Below are 26,773 nucleotides of genomic sequence, written 5' to 3'. Positions count from 1 at the left end.
ATGAATCCATACAAATCCCATGCACGGGGCCTTTGCTGGTCCTTTCTGCTTCCTAAGTGATAAGGCAGAAGTGGCTTTGGCCTCAGAGCCCTGTGTGGAGGTACTGGTGGGGTGCAGAGGGACCAGAGTCCAGGGCATGGACCTGCCACTGCCTGTTAGGTGCTGGACTGGCCCTGGTGAAACATTTCACACAGCTTCCCCAAAAGCTTTCCAAGGCAGCAGTTCTGGGTCAGCAGACAGCTGGGAAGGGATGCACAGAGGATTAGTCCAGCTGCCAGGCCCCTGAGCTAACTGGTGCTTCACATTCAATGTTCTCTGCAGTATCATAATACCATAAACTGTTCTTGCTACTTAATATAATTGCATTTCAGAGCTCTTGTCTTGGACACAGAACCCATTTTGCTAAGCACTGAACAAGACTAGAGAAAAAAATGTATTCTCTGCTCCAAGAACTACTTAAAAAAAATTATACAGGCAGCAAGTAGATCTGGTTACAGAAGACCCCTGCACTTGGCAGGCCATGTTGCATTTCCAGGCAAGGCAAAGAAGCAGGTGCTTGGGCACCACATGGCACTGAACAGCTTGCTGCCCTGTTTCAGAGGAACATTTCATGGCTCCAGGTTCACACCTCTGACTTCTAACTCGAGGCACAACCTGCTTTGAGCAGCTGAAAACCTTCTCCTGAAATGCTGACTACCAAAACGTTCCCTGGTTTTGTCTTCCTTTTAGTTATCAGACTAAAAGCAATGTGCTCTGATATTTTACATCTTTGTTTCAGGTCCTTGCTGAAGCAGAGAACAAATAAAGTAATGATGAGGGTTTTTTTTTCTTTTATAAACCTAAATTCCTTAATCTGAATAGTCCCTTTTGTCTCTGTTTTTAAGAAAATTGTTCCAATCAAAACTCATATTCAACCAGAAGGTTTTTCTCTCTGCATATTTCTTTGCTACCTCTAAGAAAAGCTTTCCTTAACAGTTCCCATGTGGGCCAGGGTGGGATGTCACAGCAAACGCTCTGGATTAAAAACCAATTATACAAAGCAGACCTTTAGTAACTGTCCACCTCAAAGGCCGTGCTCTCAGGGGTGCCAAGCATCACAGCTACAGACAGGAACAGATACACATATTTTAACCCTTTCATATTCTCCAGTTCAAAGGCTCTTTTTTCCCCCTTGGAGTGCTCAGCCAGGTGTGCTGTTCCAGTTGCATTGACTGATGGCTCTCAAGGGTCCATGGTGTCAGCAGAGCTCTGATTTAGGACCACACAGAGTAGGGCTGAGAGAGGAAAACTCAAACCAAGCAGGAATGGGCCTGTGCCAACAGCCCCTTGCAAATATATTCAGGCTTGAGCTTATCCCATGCAAGGCACCAAACTGGAGCCCCTGCAGCAGCCAAAGCTGCTGCTCTGTCTATACAATCATCAGCCTCTGAAGGGTTCAGGGCAGAGACATTTCCAACTGGAACGTGGCTGGAGGGGATGGACAGAGACCCTCCCAGCCCCAGTGGAACTGTGGTGGTAATTCATGGGGACAGCTTTGTCAGTGTGGATATAAAAGCATAACACAGAGCCTGCCTGCTTGCATGTGAAGCAAAAAGCACTTGGGCAATGCTGCTGAGTCCTGCACACTCAGAAACTTTTGTTTCAACACCTGGTTCTCAAACTCAGCTGTAAGGGCTGATTCTGACACCATGCAAGTAAATCCCTACCTACAAACCAGCTGCCTAAATTAAATAATGCAGCATGGTGGCCGTACAAGCCATAATTTAGAAGGCTGTGAGCCTCCCCAGTAAGTGTCGTGGTTTAAAGACATTGTTATTTTCTCCACAAATCTGCCATATTTTTCTTTTGCATTAAGAATCTCTTCATCCTGTCAGTCAGTGTCAGCCCAAGCCTGAACTTACTAAGATATGGGAAGAAAGATAAAGGATCATCTCCTGACGTGCAGGCTCTCTTTTACCTATATCCCCCCTCCTTAAGGGCTAAACACAACTGTAAAAATGTAACTAATCAAGTAGCTGCAAATACTTTAGAGAAGTGAAAAATAATGTTTTCTCCAAGATATTTTGCAGCTGAGTTTACACTATTGCATCATATTTGTCCCTTCCTGAGTAATTTAGTACTCTACACAGACCAAATGAATTGCTTAGGACTGGTTTATGATGTCTGCATTGTGTTTTTAAAAGAATACTATTGAAGGGACCTCTGACAAGTAAAGTAGTTTATGGTAATTAATTTGAGTATGAGAATGAAACTAATTCAGTAAAACATTGTTAACTCTGATTTAGCAAACCACTGGTATCCATCTGTCTAATCCTTCTTGTGTTTGAAAGTTGCATTTTTGAAAAACAATTATTAATAGTGCTCATTAGCTGCCAAGCAAAAGAGCAAGCCACAAACTTCTGCAAATACCAGCAAATCCTGCTCACTTTTCCAAGTCTGAGCTAGACCCTGCTGCAGGATCTACACTCAGGGCAACTGGAGTCTGTAGAGATGGGAGAGTATAAAGGATGGGCCCTTTCTAGAAAGGAAGTGCAACCCCCTGCAGATTCCAGCTGTCAGCCCTTCAGCACCTCCCCATCAGACAAGCTATTCCAGCACTACACTATCCCTACTGTTAGGAAGGGGTTTTTAATGCCTAAAGTGAATTTTCCTTGGTGTAATTTAAGTCCATTACTTCTGGTTGTGTTAATGCACATGGAACACAGCTTACTCTGTTCTTCCATGCAGCAGCTCTTTATGTGCTTGCAGGCTGCTGTTATGACCCCACTCAGTCTGCTCTTCTCAAAGCTAAACAATTTGTCCAACATGTATAAGGGCTGATTTTTAAAAGTGTTGAGCTCCTGCTGTTCCTGTTGCTTTTATTCTGGTGATTGAGAGTGAAAGAACTTCCCTAGAGTTGATGATCAAGCAGTATTGTCTGGTGCCCTTCAAATACTGATAGGTATGAAGGGCACAAAGGTGTTTATAGCTGTATATGTGCATTCTTGTCTTCACAATAAAAGTGTATTTACAGGACCTGTGACCAGCCTTCTGACTGCATCCCCAGGGCAAAAGCAACTTCAAAAAAATGCAGGTTTTAATGGAAACTTGCCTGCCTTATGTGCCAGGCTTTGCTGAATCATTTGTACTAAAGCATTTTCTGTATTTCATTCAACACATATCTTGTCCCATTTTTTTTTTAATTTTAACTATTTTTATGACTACTGTAAAAACACTTCATGATTCTATGTTAATTATTTACTGTTGCTGGAAAATATATCCTTAGAAGAGTGGATTGAAATCCTTTTCCATCACAAAACAGAAGACTGACCTTTCCTTCCTGTAATAGGCTTCTCTTCAAAAGAAATTATGATTTTTGTGCTTACACTACTGGAGCAGATTTCCACTTGGAAGACTGTTTTTATAGTGAATGCACTACAAAATATGATGCCATCATCTTGCAATAGTGTTCCAGGGCAGCTAGAGACAAATTCCACTATACCTGCTCTTTGTCTCTCAATTTCCATTGTAAATAAAGCTTTCCTTGTGTCCATGTAGGCCCTTATGAAACCTCTTCTTCATGGCATCAGAGACTTTGGGTACAACTCTAATGCCAGCAATAATACCTTCATGTATTACTTCTAATAAATGTAGGGTTATATAGTCTGCATTTCTGTAGAAAAGAGTTTTTGAAATGTCTTTTTTTTCTACTTAAACTCTCTCTTCTAACCTTGATAAATATCTTTCTCAGACAAATACAGAGATCATTTACAATTATAAATTAAAAATAGCTGCTCTAGTTTTGGGCTAACTGTTATTGCTTCTTTTTTGGGGGAAAAAATAAAGGAAAAAAAAAGCAAAACCATGGAAGGAAAAGAGAATGGGAGAAGGAGGCTTTCATTGTATTCCTCTATATGATTTTTTCAAATACAGTCTTGTCCTTTATTCTTATTCATAAGTTTTCATCAAACTGTTGGAAACAAGGCTAATTATGATGGGCATTAACCTACAAAGGGACCATAAAGTATAACTATACAAGTCTTCTGATCTTGACAATTAACACAGAATTTCACCATTGGCAATAAAGCTGAAGTGCTTCATGGCCTTTACAGCAGCAGGCAATAATGTGCAAAAGATGGAAGTGCAAAATAATACCAATAATTTTAAACCTAACCTGACTATTTCCCTGTAAACACCTTCAATAATTATTCTGTCATTTATCTTTTCCTCCTTCTCTGGGTCAATAATTCATCTGTGCAGTCTGTGTGTTTACTACAGCTTTTCTCTTTTTACAGAGCTTACTCAAAACCCTGCCCTCCTCCTCCTCCTCCCATTTCGACACACACTAAATGTTCCCTTGCTTAGCCAATGGATTGACATATTGAATTATAATCTTTATTACTGGTATTGATAGAATTATATGTTATTAGGACCTGCCTTTGTTTGGTTGACACAATCCCATCCATTGCTACTCTAAGCATGCAGCAAATTTCACATCCCGTTTCCCTGCCACACAAAGTAAAGTCACCAGCAAGGGCTCTGGGAACAAGTGGAAAACATTACCAACAAAAGCTTAAGATGGTTGAAGGGTCCCTTAAGACAAAATAAAAATTAAATTGATGAATTTTAAATCCACATTGTAAATTTCACCTATCAATTACACAAAATTAAATCATAAAATATCTCTTTACCTAGCACAAAACTAAATGGATTTGGATTTTGATTGGTGCCAGGAGTAAGCATTAACCACTGCAGCAAGAAAGCACTTCCATAGTGCTTGGTTAGTAGTTAATTCTCGCTATGAGGAGTGAGAATATTTTCTCAGCAAAGAAGATTCAGGTGTGTGACATCAGTGTCCTGAGAGTTAATCCTGAAGGTCTGACAGCTGTCAGCAGTCAGGCACAGGTGCAGTACACACACTTTAGGATCTCAGTACCCAGACACAACAGTCACTGCTGGTACTACAGCCAAGGGCTGCCCTGATCCTGTGTCTATCATCTGAAGCATTTCCCTTACCAAATGCAGCCTTTGGATTCAGTCCCAAAAGCCTACGCTCTTTTCACTTCAATCAAAGGAACCAGCTGAGGAAGTCAGGAGTGAATACCAGCCTTTATCAGGATCACAACCCAAAGTCTCACACACAGTGAGACGCCGTACAGAGACACCACATTTCTCAGTGAGCAATGCCTTAGCAAGAAAAGTGTCAAAGAATTCACTTAGAAAAATCTCATGGCTATAGCATTCATAAATAGCTTCATTCTTTTGGTCCTGACATCACTGCAATCCCATAATGAAATTGCAATTGAAGGAGGCTAATTTGTGCTCTAATTATATATTAGTCTGGGCTGAAAGGTTTCTGGACGGAAAAAAGGTTTTCTTCAGGCAATCTTTTATTCTGCTTATTGTATTTACTTAACAAAGAGCAGTCAGCTTTTACAGTGAATTCCTGTAATAGAATTGAGCTGTAATGTTACCCAGCCAAGGGCAAATATATGCAGTCATTTTTGATGGGTTCTGATAACAGTCTTTAACAAAAACAAGGATTGTTTGCAAATGTAGGAAGAACCAGGCCAAAAAAGCTCACTGATGGGCTGCTGAAAAAGTTTAAAGAGCTCTTCAGCTGGAATGTCTCTTAGACCAGTGGTACTTTAGCAGGCAGGTAGTTTGATGAAAATCAGAGAAATATTTTGTCAATGATAAGGAAATTTCCCTTGGAAATGTTATTTCTTGCGTCACTTGAAAGAATACATTCCTTGAAAGAATACATTCCTTGAAAGAATACATTGATGCTTCTGCCGCAGGATGAGAGGCCAACATTGTTCACAATGTGCAGGGTAAAGAGCATTTTCACTGAGGAAATAGGTGAGCCTCAGCTGCCTATTTCCTCTGCCATAGCTGAAGCTTTCTAAACAGAGAAGTACTTTAGAATAGCAACAAAGGTCTTCAAAGCTGTGGATCACCTTTGTTAGATGTGTTTCTGTTTCTTCAGTCAAGTAGACACTCTGCTATTGTTGGTCCTTAATAACGTCTCCATAGTGTGTCAGAAGGAATTCAGCCTTAAAAAAATAAATGTTCAGCTAAACAAACTAGTTATCAAAGGAAATAAAACACTTACCTATATATCTGTTTCTGGTGTTTGTGTTAACTTCAACTTTTCTCTATAGAGAAGTCCTGAGCCAAGCATTAACCTAGTATAAGTCAGTATGAGTTCTCATTGTGCTGAATCTGCCCTGGCCTCTAATGCAGAGTCTGATCATGGCACTGGAAGTAAATGTCTCTGCTATACACTATCTGCAGGATGAACAGAAACTGCAGTTAAAAGCACTTAATATGAACACACAAGAGGGATTTCAAATAGCGTTCTTATTGAGTGAACAATAGCTTTCTGGGAACACCATGAGAGTTTTCCAAAAATCATATCAAAAACTGGTAGAATTACAAGCCATGGTAGTCTTTTGTGCCATCCATCACTGAGTTTTCTCTTAAGAATTCTGGTTCAGACTCCACTGGGGAGAGGAAACAATTGAAGTACATGATCTCATCCATTAGAGCAGTGCTCATGTCCCTTCTCCCAGGGCTGACTGCCTCCCCCATTCCCAGCTGGACCAGTTCAAGCATCCCCTACTCTGCAGTGCTCAGACACCACTGCTGGGAAGCACAGTCAATAAACATTACATGGGGTCAGAAACCAGGAGGAATATGTGTTTGATGTTTGTATCTGCCAGGTGTTATAAATGCATTGAGGTTCAGTAAACTGTGGTGGTACTGTAGAGTCACAGAATCACAGAATGTGCTGAGCTGGAAGAGATCCATGAGGATCATTGAGTCCAACCCCCAGCCCTGCACAGGACATCCCCAAGAGTCACATCAAGTGCCAGAAAGCACTGTCCAAACACCTCTGGAACTCTGTCAGGCTGGTGTTGTGACCACTGCCCGGGGTCAGTGCCCAAATACCCTCTGGGAGAAGAACCTTTTTCTAATATCCAACCTGAACCTTCACTGGCACAACTTCAGGCCATTCCTCCATTGGTCCTAAAACCAAACAGACTTACCAAGATGTTTTGCCCTGAGAAAAAGTGTGAAGTAGATGTGAATGCATTGACTGAGCACCTATTTTATGTGTATCTTTTCTTCTGTTTTCTTCTAGAAAAACTCAGCATACTGTCAACCTTCATAGCACCCTTCAAGTACCTGAGTCCTGGCCCAACCACCATGGAGGATGAAGACAATTTAAGTAAGCAGTCTCATTTCTCTATAGATGAACAATAAAGTTCATAAATAAAAAAGCAATTGTGGAAAGGAGGAGGTTTTGCAACTATTGGCAAGTCCTCATGTGAAATCACAGAAGGGAGCTGGAAGGCACCCACAAGGATCATCAAGCCCAGGTCCTAGCCCTGCACAGAACTATCAAATTGAGAATTGATTAACCAGGCTTAAATAAACCAGCTATAACCCAAAAATTACCCACTCTTGGCTAATTAGTATTCTCTTGGGCCCTTACACCTCAACCAATTCTCTGAGCCCTGACTGTACACCTGGAGAAAAGTCCTGCTGGGTTTGAAGGAGTTGAGAAGTTTTCCAAACACCAGGAAGCCCAAGAGTGGCAGTTAGGAATTAATAACCCTCAGTAAGCCCTTCCATTTGTCACCTAGAAGCAATTATTGCCTGTTATCCTGCCTGCTTTTTGTAACACAACTTGAATCTTAAAAAAAAAAAAAAAAAGGGAGGGAAGCTTTCTGAACCAAATGAGCAACGTTTTAGTATCACCTACCAGATTGGTTTCTTTCCCAGCCAGACACATGCTGCCATGTTGCCCTATTAGAGCCACTCAGTGGGAGGAATTTGGTGTTTTTCCCTTGTTGTTGTTGATCTGCCTTGGTTTGGTCATGGTGCACCAGCAAGGGGAAGAGCTGCTGGAGGAGTGAGGAAGCACAGCCTGCTATTTTCTGCTGCTGAGCATCACATGGGCATCACACTATTCTGCTGCACAGCAAAGGCAGGCAATTACAGATCTTAGCAAAGGCAAAAAAAACCCTGAAAATCCTTCAGAATGGCTCCCAGGAAGGCTGTATTTTCAGGAAGACATGTGAGAAGTATACACACACACACAGAGGAAACATATTATGCACACGATGAGCTTGTGCAGGCACCTCCTGCGTAATAGTCCCCAAATGTGCTACTTAGTTATTTTTAGGTAATGTAGGAAGTTTGTACAAGCCAAACACTGTAACACCATTTTCTTATTGCTACTGCAACACCAAGACAGCTTTGTGCCTGCGTGGGCTGTAAAACAGCTCACATGGACAGGGTAAGCTCCGTTTTCTGAAAGAGAAACAGCAAATGTCTCTGTTTTCAGGGTCATCCTACCCAGTTCTCCCTTTGGTCAAACATATGCTCCAGTGAAAAGGCAGCTATTTATTTCTTGGTATACAAAAAAATGTTTTAGGTGTTACTATTTGAATATTTAAATATATTTTTTTAAATATGAATTAATTTAAATTCATCCCTATTTCTGTGTTCACTTGCAGTATAGTGGCCTAAATCCTACTAAAGCCTATAGCACACATGTACCTCTGGAGTAATTCCATATTTTAAAGAGCTTCAGAGATTTGCTCTGAACAAGTGGAAAATTCTTCTCCTGTGTTAACAATTTAACAGGAGCCCAGGAGAATGCTGGCAAGGTAGAAAAGTGGGTTGCTTATCCCTGTAGTTTTCTGCTCACTGAGCATCCTGTGGGAGCACTGCTTCCCAACTGTGCTGTATCAATGGGCAGAGTTCCACCAGCTGAAATGGATACAAATCCTGTTTCACATTCCCTTAGGCCTTCTTTACAAAGGGAGCCATGCAGTTTAACTACACCTGCTTTTTCAACAGGTGATTAATAGCATACAGACATGATTTTTGTGGTTTCTGATCAATGAACTAATACTAGAAAAACTTATTAAAGACACCATGCACCTTTGAAATGTAATTGTAGGTAAAGTAAACATCTGTCTCTGATGAAGGTTTATTCTTGAACATGCGAGGAAAGGACCACCCTGTTCATCCCCAGAAGGCAGTCCCTAAGAATGTAAGAAATTGTACCTAAGAATGTAAGAAATATCACAGAAGATTAGAAATAGGAAGCCTAGCTCTGTTCATGGTCTTCAACACTTGTAAATGATGTTTTGAGAAAAAGGACATTTAAATGGGGATCCTCCCCTTGGTATAACCTTCTAGCCCCTAGGGAAATTTTACTCTGCTAGAGCTTGCACCTGAATCATCATATTTCTTAGGCATCAACAGAACTGTCTTGTCCTCTCCAGAGCCCACTGATACTTCTGATCTCAACAGCAGCCAGGAACAAGGAGCGATGTAGAGTGCTGTCAAAAAGTGCACCCTTTTATTGCTTCAAACCTGCTGTCTCTAGTGCTGGGATTGCATGAAACAGTGAATAATCATTCCCTGTTCACTGCTTAAACCTGTCTGCCTTTCATGATGTTACAAGACTATGCCTGTCCCTGATCTTAAATGTGCCATCCCCACTTTGCCATGGGGTCAAGGCAGATGATCACCAGCCACAGGTCATTTTGAATCCAGGTTGCACCTCTAGCAGGAGCACAGGATTCCTGGGTGTCTCATTATGGAGTGCTGCCACAGGCACAGGCTCAGGGCAGCACACGCCTCCCCAGGGTCTGCAGATGGTCCCCAACACACTGATTTCAACCACTGCAGCAGCCTTGAAGGGCACATTCCAGACTCAGATTCAATGTGCTGAGGCATGTTCAGTTATGAGCATGTTGGTCAAATTCCTCTTCAGACAGCATGAGGCCCCAGAGCTTTTGTTTCCAGTGTGAGATACAGCCTCACACTGTGAGACAGACAGCCCTGTCGCTAAGAAAAAAGTGAATATCTCATTTCAGGAGGCAGAGCTCCAAGCAATCCTTCACCAAAACTATTTCCTTATTTTTGTTTTGAAAACTGTCTATTGCTATCATTTGGATTTCTCCAGGGCCTAAAATGTTCTGGCTCTGATTCAGGAAGGTATGTCCTTAGGTCTGCCTCTGCCATGGGGTGCCCACATTTTCTGCTACATGCCATTCTTTGCAAACTTGGACAGAGAGCACCAGAATTTTAGTATCAATCTAAGTCAGGTCATTAGATCATTTGAATAATTTCCCTCATAGGTAAGATCTGTAGTAGACATGGATTTCACAGTTATTTCAGATAGTTAGGTGGACAAAGTAGAGTATGTTCATTCTGGGAGAGCTAAAGACAATGGCAATCACCTTTCAACTTTTCATCTTTCCTTTAAGCAAAGTCCTGTACATTTTTCACTGGTAATGCTTTTCTCTGTAGTGAGATGTTACACACCAACAAAATCTAATTGGTTTTAACCACCTGAACCCTGTGAGCTGCCAGGGAGTGTTCAGGGAGTGTTCAACGGAGAAGTAATGGCTTACCTAGACTTTTTACATGAAGATTTAAAAATACATAAGTTTGTTTTCCTGTGAGAGGGAAAAGAGTGATTTCCCTTGTTAACTTCAATTTTATCATTCCAAAGTCAAGAATATCAACCTAAAAATCCCAGCAGAAATGTTCCCAACTCTTGGTTGGGGAATCAATAAGTGTATGAAAATGTCATCTTGCTTGCAAGAGGAGACTGCCCCACATTGCATTTGATGTCAGAGCTGGCCTTGGACAGAGGTACCATGGCTCTGGCTCCTGAGTTCATTCCTACTGCTCCTGATTCAAGATTTTTTGCTTTCAAGTATTCCAGGAATTATGGAACTCAATCCTTCTAACACCTGCAGTCAATGTGATATAGATGAACAGCAAAAATGAACTCTACATAAGCAATCTATGTTTACTAAACATTTCTAAAGACAGTAACTGCCTGTCTCACAGATATCAGTTGAATCAGGAGCTGGCTATAATACAGATATAGCAAATTCTTACTTTTAATATCACAACCTTTCAATAATGTAGTGTCCATTGTGTTCAATAGTAAAGATGCCAGCAAAAAGGAAGATGCCACCTACCACCTCTCCTTTCCCATCCTCCCTAGGAGTTGACTTGGCAGCAGAATAACCTTCAACAGGAACAATATTATCTCTTCAAATGTAGCGTGGAGGATCGGATGGTTAGTTCTGCAGAGCCCTTAAGACCCAGAGACATAGTCAGTGTCATTATTAGTGATGCATTATAGTTCTGAAATGCTCTTGATGATGCAAACTCCCTAGGTTAACTCTACTGTGCATAATGACCAAAAGGAGAAAAACATGAAACAGCAGTCAGAATATTGAGGAGTAGTGCATAAATAAATGTATTTCACTAACTGCTTTCCTTTCTCCCATTCAATTACTGAAGCCAATACAAGATCACAATGTCTCCTGTTGTCTGTGAAACTGAAAAAATCAATTAATCAAGTTACCTGGGGAGATATTACTGTGCAAAGCTGCAGGACTTTTTTAGAAATCTTACTAAATAAATTAGAAACTGTTGCCAAAAAACTATATTTTCCTTCCTCCTTTTTTTTTAACTCCATCCCCTTTCAATGCTATTATTCTTCAACCTTTCATCATGGGAGAGCCATAATTTATTATCTTTTTTTTTTTTCCCAAATGTAAAGAATATATTTGGGAGAGTCAAGAACAAAGACATTATGAGAAATAACAAGACTGAAAATGATCCACAGTTTTGCATTTTCCCTGTGTGTATCCTCTGACTTACCCCTTTCCTTTTAGCACTCTTCATTTCTAAAATTGCTTGTGATTGTTCTATTACAGCTGCTTACAGTATTTATCTTGTGTAGTTTGGTGTCATTTGCCTGCTTTGTCTGATTTTCACAATAGAAGTACATGTGCCACCATTAGAGAGGTAATCTTATGTCTGCTACACAGAGGTCTCATAAAAGACACATTTCAAAGACTTCCTATTTCAAAGATACCTGAAAGTATAAAGTAATTTCACGTTTCTTGGCAGCTGCCAGGGATCACACAAGTCCATCAGGCTCACAGAATTTCTGAGGCACTCACTGAGTTTAGGCTGCCTCTGCTTTACAGGCCACGATGACTCTTGGCTGCTGCAGCTCCTACTGAGATCTGGGCAGAACTGAGCTGTTTCCTCATGTTTCAGGACAGGGTGCTCTAAAACCTGGTTGGCTGTAAGGATATTTGTACAGACTTTCATTATTGTGGGGAGGCTAAAACACACTATAAATACAAGCATGTCATCACTGTGCATGCCCAACTTTGTCCACACATCCTTTGTGCTTGATCTCTGTAAGTTTTTCACTTGCATCTCTGCATTTTTTTTCACTTCATCAAGGCAAACTCTCTGTTGGCCAAAACATGGACTAGACAATTTTATAGACATAATTTAAGACAAGTAAGTGATGTTTATGTTATTTTGTGGTTTTAGTTAACCATTGTTTTATTGAGGATGGTCAAGGTAAGACATTAAGGTCACACATTGATGCTCACAAATCCAGTTCTCTGACCATGAAAGAAAAATCAGATGGAATAAGACAATATGAATGATAAACACAAATAACCTCTTGAGTTTTCCTATTCAGTGGTGCATAATCAATACAAATTCTCTTCAAAGCTGAATATTGTGTGAAGCAGGAGCTATCTTTCTTTTCATGCTTCTTGACTACAGTATCATTATGTACCATAATTGGCTCTGTAAAAACCTATTAGGTTAAGATGAGAGAGGAGGTGTGAAATACAGAACCAAACCTGTTTCCTGCTAAAAAAATATGTCTGCGTCAAAATATTTTGCCTCTGCATTAAAAAATACACACAACTAAAGAGATATCTTCTGAGTGGGATGAAAACATGAGAAAGGGTCATAATGGAAAATGGCCAGAGACACTGCCAAGCTGGATAGAGGAAGTTAAAGCTGATATTCCCTTTCCCTTCAGATCAGAGTCTCTATAAATAGAGTTGTGAACTCAATGAGAAAGCAGCACATTATCCTTGTGCCTTAGTTATCATCATCTTTTAAATGTCTTATTTCCAGAGAAGTTGGTTTAAAGATGTCATATTTTATACAGCTGAATACCATATGATAAAACTTTTTTTCTATTATGTATGTATTTTGCTTTACTTTCTTTCCTCACCTCTCTTCTTTCTGTCCCCTTAGCTTCAGAAAGTAAAAATTAACTAGTCACTAAAACCTTAATTTGTCATGTTCTGCCTCAGCAAAGCACTGCAGAAGAGAGTTCTTTGGTGATAACTCTGGTGAGACACAGATCCAGGCTGGAAGCTCAGTGTGTGCTGCAGGGTTTTCAGGAGAGGGAGCCTAAAGATTCAGTTCTGCAAATAGCCCCCACAGATGGCATTTGTGCCATGACTATTACTCCTGTCTAAGCAGTGGCCCTCCTTCTGTGGAACAACTTGCATGAGTGCAGACTTAGTGCTCTGATGGGAAAAAGTCTTTTGATATTAAATACAAGTGTAACATTTCAGGATATAAAAGAAGTTTTTAATCGTGATGGCTGGTTCTACATGATCTCCACAGGCTCCTGTGTATCTGTTGGCCAAGCCTAACACTGGGATACAGCACAGACACAGTCCTCCAGCAGGAGTTTCTCAAAGCTTAGCCAGCATCTCACCCCTTACATCCTTACCAACTTAGAGTAGAGAGAAAACCAAATGTGGCCATGCCCTTGCAGAAAGTGGGAGGACTCTCTGCCCCCTAAGGACCACAGGGACCTTCTCTGTGCGTGGGACTGACACAGCCTGTGCAGGTGGCTGATAGTGTCTGACAATAACAAACCAAACCGGGGAAAGGCTCCATGCCCAGCAGTGTCTGGAGTAAAGCAGGCAGCTGCACAGTGCTCTGCTTGGAAAGGGATCAGTTGCATCACTGCTGGGATGGGTTTCCTTGTAAGGTTGGTTACACTCATATTTCCTTCCTCCATTTATCTCTGTCCCAAGAAATGCACAGGAGGACTGGAGGATGTGTCAGAGATGCAAGACATTTAAACAAACTCATCAGAAATTACAGAAATTTTATAGGATGGTTATTTAGCCAGCAGCACATCTTGTGTCTCATTCAGGACATCAGTGGGATGACTCTCCATGGTCAGCCATGCCTCTGCTGTGGCACAGAACAGTCACAACCTTGCAGAACATTGCACAGGCATGGGCCAAGGCAGGGTGGATTCATTGTCTCAACAACAGTGCTCCCCCTCCACAGCTCCCCACTGGCATTTCATTCCCTTCCTGGCACTCCTGGAAGTCACTCTCTCTCCTGTTGCTTTTCTTTGACACGGATCATCCTTTACATCAGTAATTGCTCCCATCATCATGTTCTGGCTTCTCCTGGTCTCATTGGGATTTATCTGCAACTTTTGCAATATTAGTTGTTGCTGATGCAGAAACTAAGAGTATCTGCAATTGAGTTTGACAGAAAGGCACTCACTTACTAAACTGGGATTTGAGTCCAGACCAAATAATTGTTTCAAATGCTATGAAGGTCTGTCAGATCATTTCCTAGTCTGGATTCATTAGGTTGACAATGCGAGAGGCTATGGTGTGAGCAGAGACAGTCAATGTATTCATTGCAAATAGATTATTCAATGCATTGCCCAATTTTTCTGTTTGTGAATCATTTCTGATTTCTAATAATGTGTTCATAAGCATTCACCCACATGGATTATAGAACAATTGTCATCCTAAGGGAATTTTGCAAACTATTTACACTTTACTAGCAGTTATCAAGCAGTTCGTTTAAGTCACATAGCATCCATTATGCTTCATCTTTGAATGATGTAATCTTTTCTTAAAACAGAAGGCTAATGACTAATAGAAGCAGACCTTTAGGGACAAGTAAACATTCAGAACATGCGAGAAAACTGTGCTAGAAATAATAAACCAACCATTATACAGATATTTAGGGAAAACTCCTAAAATGGGCTTAGCAACAATTTTTTTTTTTTTTTTTGGCTATTCTGACAGCCCTAGGCATAATGTCAGCTATGATGATGACAGTTGTAATGTGAGTTGTTTCCTTTCTTTACTGACAGGTACCAGCAGTGCAGAAGTAAAGGAAAATCGGAACATTGGCAACCTGGAGGATCATCCAATAGCATCTACTGATAGGGCAAGAGGGGGAACAACTAGCAGTAAGAGGAAAAGACCCTTAGAGGAAGGCAATAATGGCCATTTCTGCAAACTTCAGCTTATCTGGAAGAAGGTTTCATGGTCAGTGACACCAAAGAATGCTCTGGTTCAGCTACACGAACTCAAACCAGGATTACAATATAAAATGGTGTCCCAGACAGGTCCAGTGCATGCTCCAGTCTTTGCTGTTGCTGTGGAAGTAAATGGACTTACATTTGAAGGCACAGGCCCCACAAAAAAGAAAGCCAAAATGCGCGCCGCAGAGCTCGCTCTGAAGTCATTCGTTCAGTTCCCCAACGCCTGCCAGGCCCACCTCGCCATGGGAAACTGCATCAGCCCATCCACGGACTTCACCTCCGACCAGGCCGACTTCCCGGACACTCTGTTCAAGGAGTTCGAACCCTCCACACATAGCCAGGACTTCTCAGTCTACAACCCCGTCAACAACGAGCTGCTCTCCACCACGTACCGGCGCGGGCGCCTGCTGTGCCACACGCTGGACCTGGTGGGCCCCGCCAAGGCGGGCAAGCACCGCGCAGCCAAGGCCGAGAGCGAGAAGAACCCGGTGGTGCTGCTCAACGAGCTGCGCTCCGGCCTGCGCTACGTCTGCCTCTCGGAGACCGTGGAGAAGCAGCACATCAAGAGCTTCGTGATGGCCGTCAGAGTGGACGGGAGAACGTTTGAAGGCTCAGGACGCAGCAAGAAGCTGGCCAAGGGGCAAGCGGCGCAGGCGGCCCTGCAGGCCCTCTTTAACATCCGTCTGCCCAGCCACATTCCCAGCAGGAGTAAATGTCACCATTTGCCACAGGTGAGAGCTCCTGGGTAGCTGCTACCACATTAGAGGAACTCTTTTGATGGATGGCTTTGGTATTGCTGTAGCTGTTGTTGGTCTACTCAATGGTTCCTCTCATGTTACAGCAAGTGTCATACCACAAAACAACCCTTTTCCCACAGAAGGACTGTTCTGGTTTGAAAGCAAAACCAGTGAGTGACTCCAAGTCAGAAATACAATTTATTTGGAAAAGGAAAGCCAAAATACATGCAATAATACAAAAGAAAAACCACTGACAAAGTCAGAATACAACCTGACACCCTGTTGGTCTGGGTGTTGGTAGCAGTCCAGTTGGATTGCTGGCTGCAGTCCTGGAGTGGCAAATGTGGTTTTGTTGGAGCAGTGATCCTGTAGAAAGGGTGTAGTCTTCCTCTGAAGATCCAGTGGAAAAGACGGCCGTTCCTCTGGAAATCCAGCTGAAAGACTGACTGCTCTATCCCAAAACCCAGATTATATCCAGGTGGGATGCTCAGCTCCTTCCCCAGGGCAGAGCATCTCACTATGGACTGATATCATTCTGAGTCATGTGGTGGGTCCTTGATTGCCCATTAAACAGAAATGGCTCCTGGAGGGAGCTATCTCTGAGTCATACAGCAAGACATTGATGGGCCCTTTAACAGGAGATAAGGAAAAACAATGCCCCTCCTTGGTTTCAACAGCTCTTGAGGATAGAAATAGAATACATTTTTATATTGTAACCCAGGACAAAGACCCACAGACAAAAGCTTGGAAATAGTATCCTGAAATCATTGGGTACAATTTGAAGCTGATTCCATGGGAGGCATAGAGGAGAGGGCAAAATATAAGGGGAAATACCAACATTTCACTTTGCTAGAGACAACAATAATAGTGACAGAGGTAGAAAACTCAGGTAGTTCTGTGGAACTGCATCTTTCTTAACAGAGAGGAGCCCATATATAAAGTGGTGTTCAATTTCCTCCTTTTAGTGTTAATTTTTGATGAGGACCATGCTATTCAGAGGAGACATCAGTGATAAGGAATGCATCTGTGTCAGAGAAAGTCTGCCACTGGAAAAGTTAAGAAATTTTGTTTATTATAGTCTTACTATTGGGGGTAATTTTTTTGTTTAGTTGGTTTGATTTCAGGGCTTGGGTGTTATTGTTTTGTTTTTGTTTTCACATATGCCTCCAACGGTGCAAAGTATACTGAAAGTTTTGAAACTTTCCTGTAATAAATGTAGAGATTACTGCTGTATTCACATAGAAAATACAGATCTGAGGTGCCTACTTAGCACATGAAAATTTTGTAGCTGGTCATACACCAAAGGCCATCTAAGCATTACTCAGACTTGTGTCAACTTTCTAAGTTCTCAGGAAGACAGGATTTGCAGACCCTGGGAAGCATTACATGGGTTCAAGTAATTTATGGATTTGTTTGCACTGCCAGAAAAGGTTTGATTCATCAGCACCAGGAGGTGATCTACAGCTGCAAAGCTCCGTTTATGAAGGGAGCTGTTAATGTCCAGGATTTAATGCAAAGCACTAGGAGCACTAAGAGTCATTCTGCTGTTGGCTTGCTGTGAGACCGTAGGCAAGTCATTTAAATTCAATATGCCTGTAATAAAAATGAGCATATTATATAAAAGAACACTTCAAGATCCTTAACTAGTGTGTAAATGCAAATTATGAGTAGCAACTCTCATTAACATTAGTAAAAATGGTCATTATATGTTCAAGGAGTTTGATAGGAGATTAATCCTCTAGGTAGCATGACTGCCTGCAGGACCCAGGAATTATAGTTGGTGACCTAGAAGTTTCCTTTCTATGTTTCCAAAAAGAAAACATGTTAAATGTGAGAAATTCTAAAATACACCATAATCCTCCACTTTCTTTTAATTCCAGGCTGCAAACTCCACGAACCAGTGGGATAATAGCACAGTTCAATAATAACAGTGATCTTCTAACAGAGTGCTTTGCAGGCATTTTGGAAACCTCAGCCAACACGACAGTTTCACCTTTCCAGTGCTCCTTCAAAGTACACACAGTTTTAAATGAGATACCTCTAGTGTTTCCTACCCAAATGAATTCTGGCTATAAGTAATCCCATTCTGGTGGTTGCTTTGCTGCCCCCAGTGAACTTTGCTGGGTGGGTCAGCAGGTAAATACCATGTATTTTTTGGCCTCTGGTTTGTCATGTTCTGAAACTATGCCACAAGGATCTTTGCTTCGGTTCCTGAGCTCTCTGAAATGTTCCCTGGTTTCCTGGCTTCACACTCACCTTCTGCCTGAATATCACATTTTACTTCACTCTCCAACTGTTCATTAAGTGACATATTCTCCAGTGTATGTTCCCTTTTCTATGGCCTTTTCTCCTTTCTGTAGACTGCTGCCCTCCTTATCTTCTTCTCTTCACTGTTCTGGAAGTATAAATGTCACTGAAAAGGTGTCACTGAACTTTCTCCATCAGTATTTCTTGAGTGGTTATGTATTGTCCAAGTGAAAGATTACTTTTAATGCCAGCATTCAGCACATTAATTGAGAGATAAGCCTTAACACTGATTTCTGCTGACCTCCTTACAAGCTGCTGTCATCAACAGATATAGCAGCTGTGACACAAAACCTGAGTTTATGTTACTCACTAAATCATAATTCAAATTCCACAGAAACCAACAGACTTATTTCCACTGACTTCAGCTTAAGCATTAAATCCAGAAGCATCTTTTCCTATTCTCACTGTGTTATGCAGTACCTCATCGAGTGACTGCCTTTGCTCACTATCTCAGTCAGCCCGTCTGGTCTTTGGTCAGCTGAAGTGGTGTAACGATACTGGGGAGAGAGCAGCTCTCAATAGCTGTGGACAGAGCCAGCTGCTCCAAGTGTTGTTTTAGCTCCTTCTTGTCCCCCGATCTTCTGGGGGACCACATTTTCAAAGATATGCTTCAAGCCAAGTTTTCAAAACTATTACTATTTAGAAGTCTTGATTTATGTCCATAAGTGTTTAAAAGCAGGAAACTCAAATAGCTTAGGAGCAGAATTTGAAATATTAGGAGGGATTAGTTTCTTCACAGAATAAGGAGCAACTATTGTCCCATGCAACCATTCACTCTTTTTATGTACTTCATTGTATTTGTTAGAATATCAAACAGCTAACTCGTTGGTAGTGAGAACAGGCAAACAAGATCAGCTGTAAGAGTTTCAGCATATTTTGAGTATTGTGTAGAATCCAGGAGTGTGTTTTTCTCTGTTTGTCCTTTCAGAGGGTATTCCAATTTTGCATGTCTCTGCTCCTGTTTGCCTTGCTATTATCAGTGGCATTAGGAGGCCACAATTTGCCTTTTCCAGCCTGACGGGAAGCAGGAAATAGCCGAAGGTCCTATAACACCTGTAGTCCAGTTGTCCTGAAATTTTGGATTTCGCAGTGTACAAGAAAGTTTCAAAACAAATCAGATGTCCTTATGAGCTGGGCATCCAAACCACTGACATTTCTGCTTTGCTCCTCAGGGCTCCCAGGGGACCTGCTGTCCCTCAGCCTGGGCCTTGGGTATGCCAGAGGACAGACAGACACTCTTCTGCTGACTAAGGGAGATTCAATGCACAATGTCCAAGGAGGAACAATAAGAGCAACTACCTAAAGGAGGGTGTAGCCAGGTGGGGCTTGGCCTCTTCTCCCAAGCAACCAGTGACAGGACAAGAGGACATGGTCTCAAGCTGTGCCAGGGTGGTTCCAGTTGGACATCAGGAAGAATTCCTTCCCTGACAGAGTGGTTAAGCATTGGAATGAGTTGCTGAGGGAGGTGGTAGAGGCATCAACCCTGGAAGTGTTCAAGAAACAACTGGACGTGGCACTTAGTAATGTGGTTTAGTTGGCATTGTGATGGTCAATCAAAGGTTGGACTTGAGGACTTTGTAAATCTTTTCCAACCCTAATGATTCTGTGACTCTGTGATTCTGTATTGTCCAGTTTGTCCTGAGAGGTGCTGTCTACACAGGAGGCTTCCTGAACCACCAGGAAATGCACAGCACGGATGTAAAACCCGGTCACCTTGATCTCTTCTGATTCAGGTGAAACCAAGGGGTACAAGAATAGCAAAGCCAGAAATAGATAAACTCCCTGGATCATCTGCAATCCAGCTTGATTCTTCAGCTGCCTCTCACCATGAAAACACTTACTGAAAACACATCATGAAATTCTGAGCACTTTACAATACCAATGTTTTCTGAAAAGAACATTGCTGTGACTCTGACTTTCTTTCCTGTGACTGCTGCACAATGTGTTTGAGCTAACTGCAAAATTATACACAAAAGGTAAACAAAGACATAATACAATTTACACCAGAAAAAACAATTTAATCTCTTCATTTAAAACCAAGATAATTGAGATCATGCCTTCTTTACAGCCATCAGCAGTGCATCAATCCACTTCTGTGAGTCTCATGCAGGTACAATAGTGGCTGGGAGACATCTGCACTTGCCCATGTATAGGATGAAGAGAAGGTAGCTGAGATAATCCAAGAATCACCTGAAATGGTCACAAGATTTTCCCATCAGCCTGACAGTTCTTCTTGAACCAGATGTTTGTTCTGTGCTAGGCACTGAAGTGCAAAATAAATACGATTGATGGTCAGAGACTGGGCATACAATGTTGATTGGAGTAGCTAAGATAGGAGCCTGGAGAGCTACTGAAGCCATGGCAGACATAAAGAAAATCAGGAGAATGGAAATTTCAACTCTTCACTGTACCTTGGATAAGTCACTAAATATTACTCCTTGTTTCCTGGAATAGTTTGTCTGAACTCATATTCTCCATCAAATGAAATGCAATTTCTTCAATTATAAGCTTTCATGGAAGTCTGGCAATTGTTTCTTCCCACTTTGGAAGCTCATGTTCTTACATTCCAATACAGGAGGCAGCATCAGAGGGACCTGACCTAACTAACCCTAATGAGTCTGCTCTGGTAGAAATTCATCCACACACTCCCAGGCTTTCCAAGTGCAGTGTGCTCATTTCAGGAGATCAGGGTGGCCCCCAGCTGCATCTGACCAACTTGCAATTCTTTTTCTGATCTTGTTGTCCTTCTAACCTGTCTTAGTCTAAATGGCATTCTTACTGCTGTAGAGCAATACCATTAATTAATACTGTCATAACAAATTAGTAAAAGAGGGGAGCCTGGATTCCAAATGAACCTAAATTAGAAAAAAAAATAGGTGTGATAATCACATTCACTCTGCTCTGAAATGGCTTAACACTGCTGTTGCTTGTTCACATCCAGCCTCTCCAGAGCAGTAGTTGTCTATTTATTTTAACAAAACCTCATTGTGTTTTGTGTGTGTATCCTCAAAAAGAAGCAGGATTTCTCTCTTTGGCAAATACAGCTAACCTTTCGGTTCCAGTTAAATCCCCTATTTGCCAAAAGCTTCATCTGCAGGCTAAAGCAACCTTGATCCCACATTGCAGTGATTCTTTACTTTGAGCAGGTCAAGGATTCTGGCCAGTTAACTTCAGTGCCACCTTGGTGATAAGGTGGCATCATCATGGGAAGAACAACCACCATGCCAGGGAAAGCCACATACCCCACACTTCTCACCCACTCCCCTCCAGAAACCTGTTTCCCTGTGTTGCAAAGCTGGTTCATTTTCATGCAGTGTCAGTTGTTCCTGCCTCCTTAACTTTATTTCTCTCACTATCCTCCTTCACCAACAACTGTGGCCTCTCACCCATGTCACAGTTAACCCAGGACTGAGGCTGGCAGTGATATATTTGACTCCAGTGTGAAGAGCAGCAGCACATGGAGCAGGCATTGAGCTTTGAGAAGCTGTTCCAACAGGTTTCTGTGAAGAGCTTTGTCTGAGTAGGTACGTAGTTTTATAAACTTCTCTGTGTTCTCTTGCACAAAGAGAAACAGCTGATAGGGGTGTGTGTGTAGCTCCTGACAGGAGAATGCTAGAAAGAAAAATGGTGGGGACCAGAGAGATGCCTTTGCAATGCAAATAACATTTGATTTTCAGCCATCTATTTCTTACTCTGTAGGTGGGGAAAGTTGCTTTTATAATCAGAGCTACAGGCAATCAAGAAATTTATAGGATTAGAGTTCCTTAAGCAAAACAATGGCAAAAGAACCAATTTAGAGGCACAGCATTAGTTTACTGGATACTGTTATTATCTTGGCTGCTAATTGGATTGTAGTTACTTCTAGGCTCACAGCTGAGTAACAAGGACCACCTCCTCACCTTTCATACAAGAGCAATATAAAAGATATTTATTGCCCAGAGAGATTACAGCTTGAGTCTTAGATGAAGAAATTACTTTGGTTTAATGTATATAATCCATGCAAGATCAAACAGAGATGCAGAATGACTACCTACATGGAATTACAGGAAATAAATTAAAAGGGTAGGAAGGACTCTGGTGGCTTGCTCTCACAGCATCAGCACATATATGTAGACACATTAAGGGGTTGCACATAAAAACCAGTCATCACTGCAAAACAACACATAAATTTGCATCAGCTGAGCTCCAATAATCCTGCAGTTCTCTGCTGCAGAAAGAAGTTGATGTATGCATCTCCACACTCCCTGCCTCTCTCTTTTGCTCCTGAGTTGCTGTTTTGTGTAACTCCCAGCCATAGATAGCTCCAATCCCCAAAAGATTCCCCTGCACTCCTCTTTAAGTCCTATGTCATGTCGAGCATGCTCAGGGCTTTCAGAGCATTAGGTATGCTAAACAAAACTCTCCTAAATGAGATGTTAAATTCTAAATGTACCACTCACCTAATTAATAATACTTAGAAGAACTGCAATAATCGTGGTAATTAGTTAATGAATGGCCAATCTTAATTTACAGAAGTGAAAAAAATAATTGTTATATCTTCAAGGAAGAAAATCTATAATGCTGAAAGGTATTTTTCTATGTAATTTAATTTTACAAGCAATCCAAACCTCTTCTTCCTCTTAAAAGAAAGGAAAATCAAAAGTTTCTAATTTTCCCTTATAAAGACTGTAAGGGTCCATGGTGATTACAGCGCATTCAGAGTAGGGTAAATCAGATTTAACCATCTAACTTGGCTGCTGGGTGCTCCTTTAGCTTTTTAGTTATTGAAAATACTCCATACCATCCACACATCCACAGAAACAGCATTTGATTTCTTCCCTTCAGATTCTGGATTGCATATTAAACATGTCTAGTGAGACCCAGCGTGGATTCTGCTGACTTGTTCTGTTTACCTCAATAAACCAGCCTTGTCTATCCATGAAGCTGATGGTGTGGATCTGATTTGTGAAGAATTATTATCTGTGCAGCTCATTAGGGTGAGACAGTTTGTGCAGAATGATTAGGGCTCCAGCAACCAGCAGACCTAGTTAGTACATGAAAGCTGAATCCCAGTCTGGTGTCATCCAGACATAAAACCTTCTTCTAAACCAGACTCTCTCGCAGCTGTCAGAGTTGCTTCTGTTGTTTTCTGGCTTTGTAAGTGAGCTAGGGACACTTCAAAAAGCTCCCAGCAAGCTGGACCTTGTTAAAGCTGCCACTTAATCTTGGACTTGCATCCTGACTTTGTTTATGATGCTTCATTATTACCTACTAAATACAGCCATGATCATTCTGCTCCACTAAATAGAGCTGTAATACAAGCACCCAGAGTGAATTTTTCTTTGGTTGACTTCCATGAAAAGCCTTTTCTGTTTGAGCTGGAGTGTTAAAGTCATGCCAAAACCACGTTCTTTATCTATTTTTATCAGTATTCACATCCAGGAAGCCTTAATTATTCAAGCAGAATTTTCCTTCTATGTGGAGTACCAAAGGCAAGCGCCTAGCCTTTATTTTATGATGACTACCTCCCTCTTGTGGTCCTTGTGCCAGCCCTGTGGCAGGCAGATCCACCGTCCTGTGAAGAGAAAACTGATAACACAAAATGCCTATGCACCTTGGCAGGGCTGTGGCTCAAAGCCCCTCAGAGATGCTGCTGAGAATCCCAGTGCCACACGTAGCAGAGGGACCACTCCCTCCCACTGAAAAGGGAACATCTTTGTCCATTTTATTTTTCTCTCGAATGCTAGCCTTTAAATAGTGAATGTGATGTGTGGTAGTCATGGAGAAAACCAACATTTCTTCTGTCCCTTTTTCTCAGCTAAAATGTCCACACGTAGTGCTATGTGCAATGATTAAGCACACACACACACACACAATAGTATGCAGGTCATAAAATTCAGTAACAGGAAAGTATTTAGGGCTTAATCTTAGGACTGCTGAGAAGTAATGAACAGAACAGACTTTGGACTTGTTATACTGGATGTAAAATATGATTTATGTGTTTAGACATTTATACAACCAGAGACAAGTGGCTGAAGTTCTTTGAGATAGTAAAATCCTTTGTTGTTCACATAGTGCTCTCTTAATATGAACACCTTACTAGTGAGTTTGGACTTTTAATGGGAGCAAAACTTTAGAGCAAGGGTGTTGGTTTTTTTCTTTTTGCACATGCATGGTGCATGATGTGAACTTTTGTTAAGATAAAATATTTTTACGAATTCATGAGAAATAGAAAGGGGAAATAAACACTTGTAATCACAGGAAAAGTGGGTAAATTATCCATCTCCATTCATCACATTTTATTCAGTGAAAGCAGTTACCATTGTCTACGTCTCATGATATCCATCAGCTTCTTAGACTGTATTCTAAGACATATAAAATATTGATGCATCCATTAAACTTTTCTCCTCTATCTTTCATGCTGCAATATTATTTTATTTAAACAAATTCATGTTCCTTTTTCAGCCTTCTAGTTTTCTAATTGACAAGTCAGAGTCTACTTCCAAGTGAGCAGTTATTTCCTATTTGTCTTCTGAACCAGGGTAGGAATTGATATGAAAATACCTAAGCATGATTGCTCTTAACCTACTTGTCATCGTGTCTGCTGCAGACACCAGCCCCATAATCAGACCTGAATTCACACAATGGTACCTTAAAATCAGTGCTACAATGAGATGTCATCCAAATGAACCCGTGTTATTGAAGTCATGCTAATTTGCAATTTCTTTTGTACTGTCTCTTCTTTCTCTCTTTATCCAGTTCATCTTTAAAAACTAAAGGTGGAAAGAGTACATTCTCTGAGCAAGCACAGTCAACTAACAAAATGAATGCAGTTTGGTTTGTTCAGAAAAAAATCTAAGCATCCCATGATCTCTTAAGTTTTCTGGTCCTGTTGAGTGCTCTTATTTTGAGTTCCTATTTTTGGGCCATCTCCTATGAACTGGGCACTAATGCTCACAGAAATAATTATAATCAACTCCTTTCCCTCTTATGTGGGTCATTGCTTTAATAGGTTAAACACACGGAACAATGTGTGTCCCCAGGGTCTGGTGGGGAGGGTGGAGACAGCTACACTGCCTTCATTTCTTGTTTGCTAATTAGTTCTTATCCAAATCAACTCTGCCCTGTACTTTTAAGGAATAATCCTCACAGGGATATTGGAGAATAAACTCATTACTCCTGAAGGAGACCACTCTTTTCTTCTACTCTCCTTGAAATACACACAAGTAATTCTAACTCCCAGTGCCTAATGACTCTTGATTACCATCCTATGGAGGACACCTCAGAACAGCATCACAAAGATACTGTTAGGCCTTGGTTGTCCTGGTCTTTGCAGAGAATCAGTGTCCAAGAGAGGAGCAAAAATGCTTGCTTAATCCTGACCCAGCTACACAGAAACCCTCTGCAAACCAAGCCAGTGGCCATCAATATGGAGCAGACAAAAGCAAGCCAGAAAAAAAGTAGGGAGCGGTGGTTGATAAGACAGCAGTCAAGTTTCTTGAAGGCTCATGGTTATGGCAGCAATGAGGGGCAGATGTGCTGATTGGTTCACACTACAGACACAAATCAGGGACACACTGAAGCTTTTGTGCCTGGGTATCAGCAATTTGCACAAAAAAAAAAAAAGAAACATATCACATAGCTGTAAAAACTGTTGTCTGAGCCAAAAGTTAGCAGGCACTGCTTGGAAAGCAGCATGAGAAGAGTGTCCAATAATAATGTTTATAGCAGCTCATAACACAATCACATGGAGAGAAGAGGAATTATCCATGAGGATCACCAGTCTGGAAAACATCTTCACAAATGCTAAAGGCAGTCATCAGCTCTTACCAAAGAAAACCTAAAAAAGCCATGGCACATTGATTCCTATGGATCCTATGGATTACTGAGCTTGCAACTCTGCCCAAGGGTTTGGCTACTCCCAGCAAGGAGTGACAACACATTAAAACACTGTCATATTTTGCTGGCATTGCATGTTCTCCCTTCAGTGCTCAATTAAATCCAATCAGGACTTTTTCCTGTATGGATTTACATGGACTTTACTAGAACAGGGCCATGAGTTGTTGACACAAAGATATCTCCATCTGTTCTGACTTCTTCAAAGATGCACCTTCAGTGCTGAAGCAAATTCCTGCTGATCATAATTCATGGCTCTCTGATGGTTTCAGCATAGCCTAAACTATCAACATTTACTCTGGCAAGTATCTCAGCATGTCTGGAGGAGTCTGTGGACTGTATTTCCCTTCCACCTGGTGCTGACAATTAGAGAAGAGAACAAGACATCTTAAAATTCATTTTTTTGCTAAATAAGCTATTTTACTCAAATTCACAAAAAAAAAAAAAAAATTCTAAAAACAAAGCCACAAAGTACTGCCATATAAACTGTCAGGAAAAGATTATTTTTTCCTTCCTTTTTCTTTCTTTATTTAAATGTATTGTATTTTTGGTCACAATCATAATACTACTGATAGGAGATGCCCTCTGCTTTTGCAGGGCAAAAGCCTTCAGCTGCAGATTTTATATTTTGACTTTGAGAGAGATAAAAGTACAAGAGGGATAAGCTGCTGCTGTCACCATGCTC

At 41.3% G+C, this 26,773-nt stretch overlaps 1 protein-coding gene across 1 annotated transcript in view; it reads left to right on the top strand.

Annotated features, from left to right (window-relative positions):
- Nucleotides 1-26,773, top strand: part of ADARB2 (adenosine deaminase RNA specific B2 (inactive)) — a 313,572-nt gene that overhangs the window by 196,783 nt on the left and 90,016 nt on the right. Inside the window, exons 2-3 of the mRNA XM_058026052.1 lie at nucleotides 7,127-7,213; nucleotides 14,996-15,900. Coding sequence (XP_057882035.1) covers nucleotides 7,127-7,213; nucleotides 14,996-15,900 — 992 coding nt within the window. The remainder of the gene's footprint in view (nucleotides 1-7,126; nucleotides 7,214-14,995; nucleotides 15,901-26,773) is intronic.

The sequence above is a fragment of the Melospiza georgiana genome, chromosome 1 (assembly GCF_028018845.1).
Source record: "Melospiza georgiana isolate bMelGeo1 chromosome 1, bMelGeo1.pri, whole genome shotgun sequence".
Classification (NCBI taxonomy): domain Eukaryota; kingdom Metazoa; phylum Chordata; class Aves; order Passeriformes; family Passerellidae; genus Melospiza; species Melospiza georgiana.
This window is presented reverse-complemented; position numbering and strand designations above follow the sequence as displayed.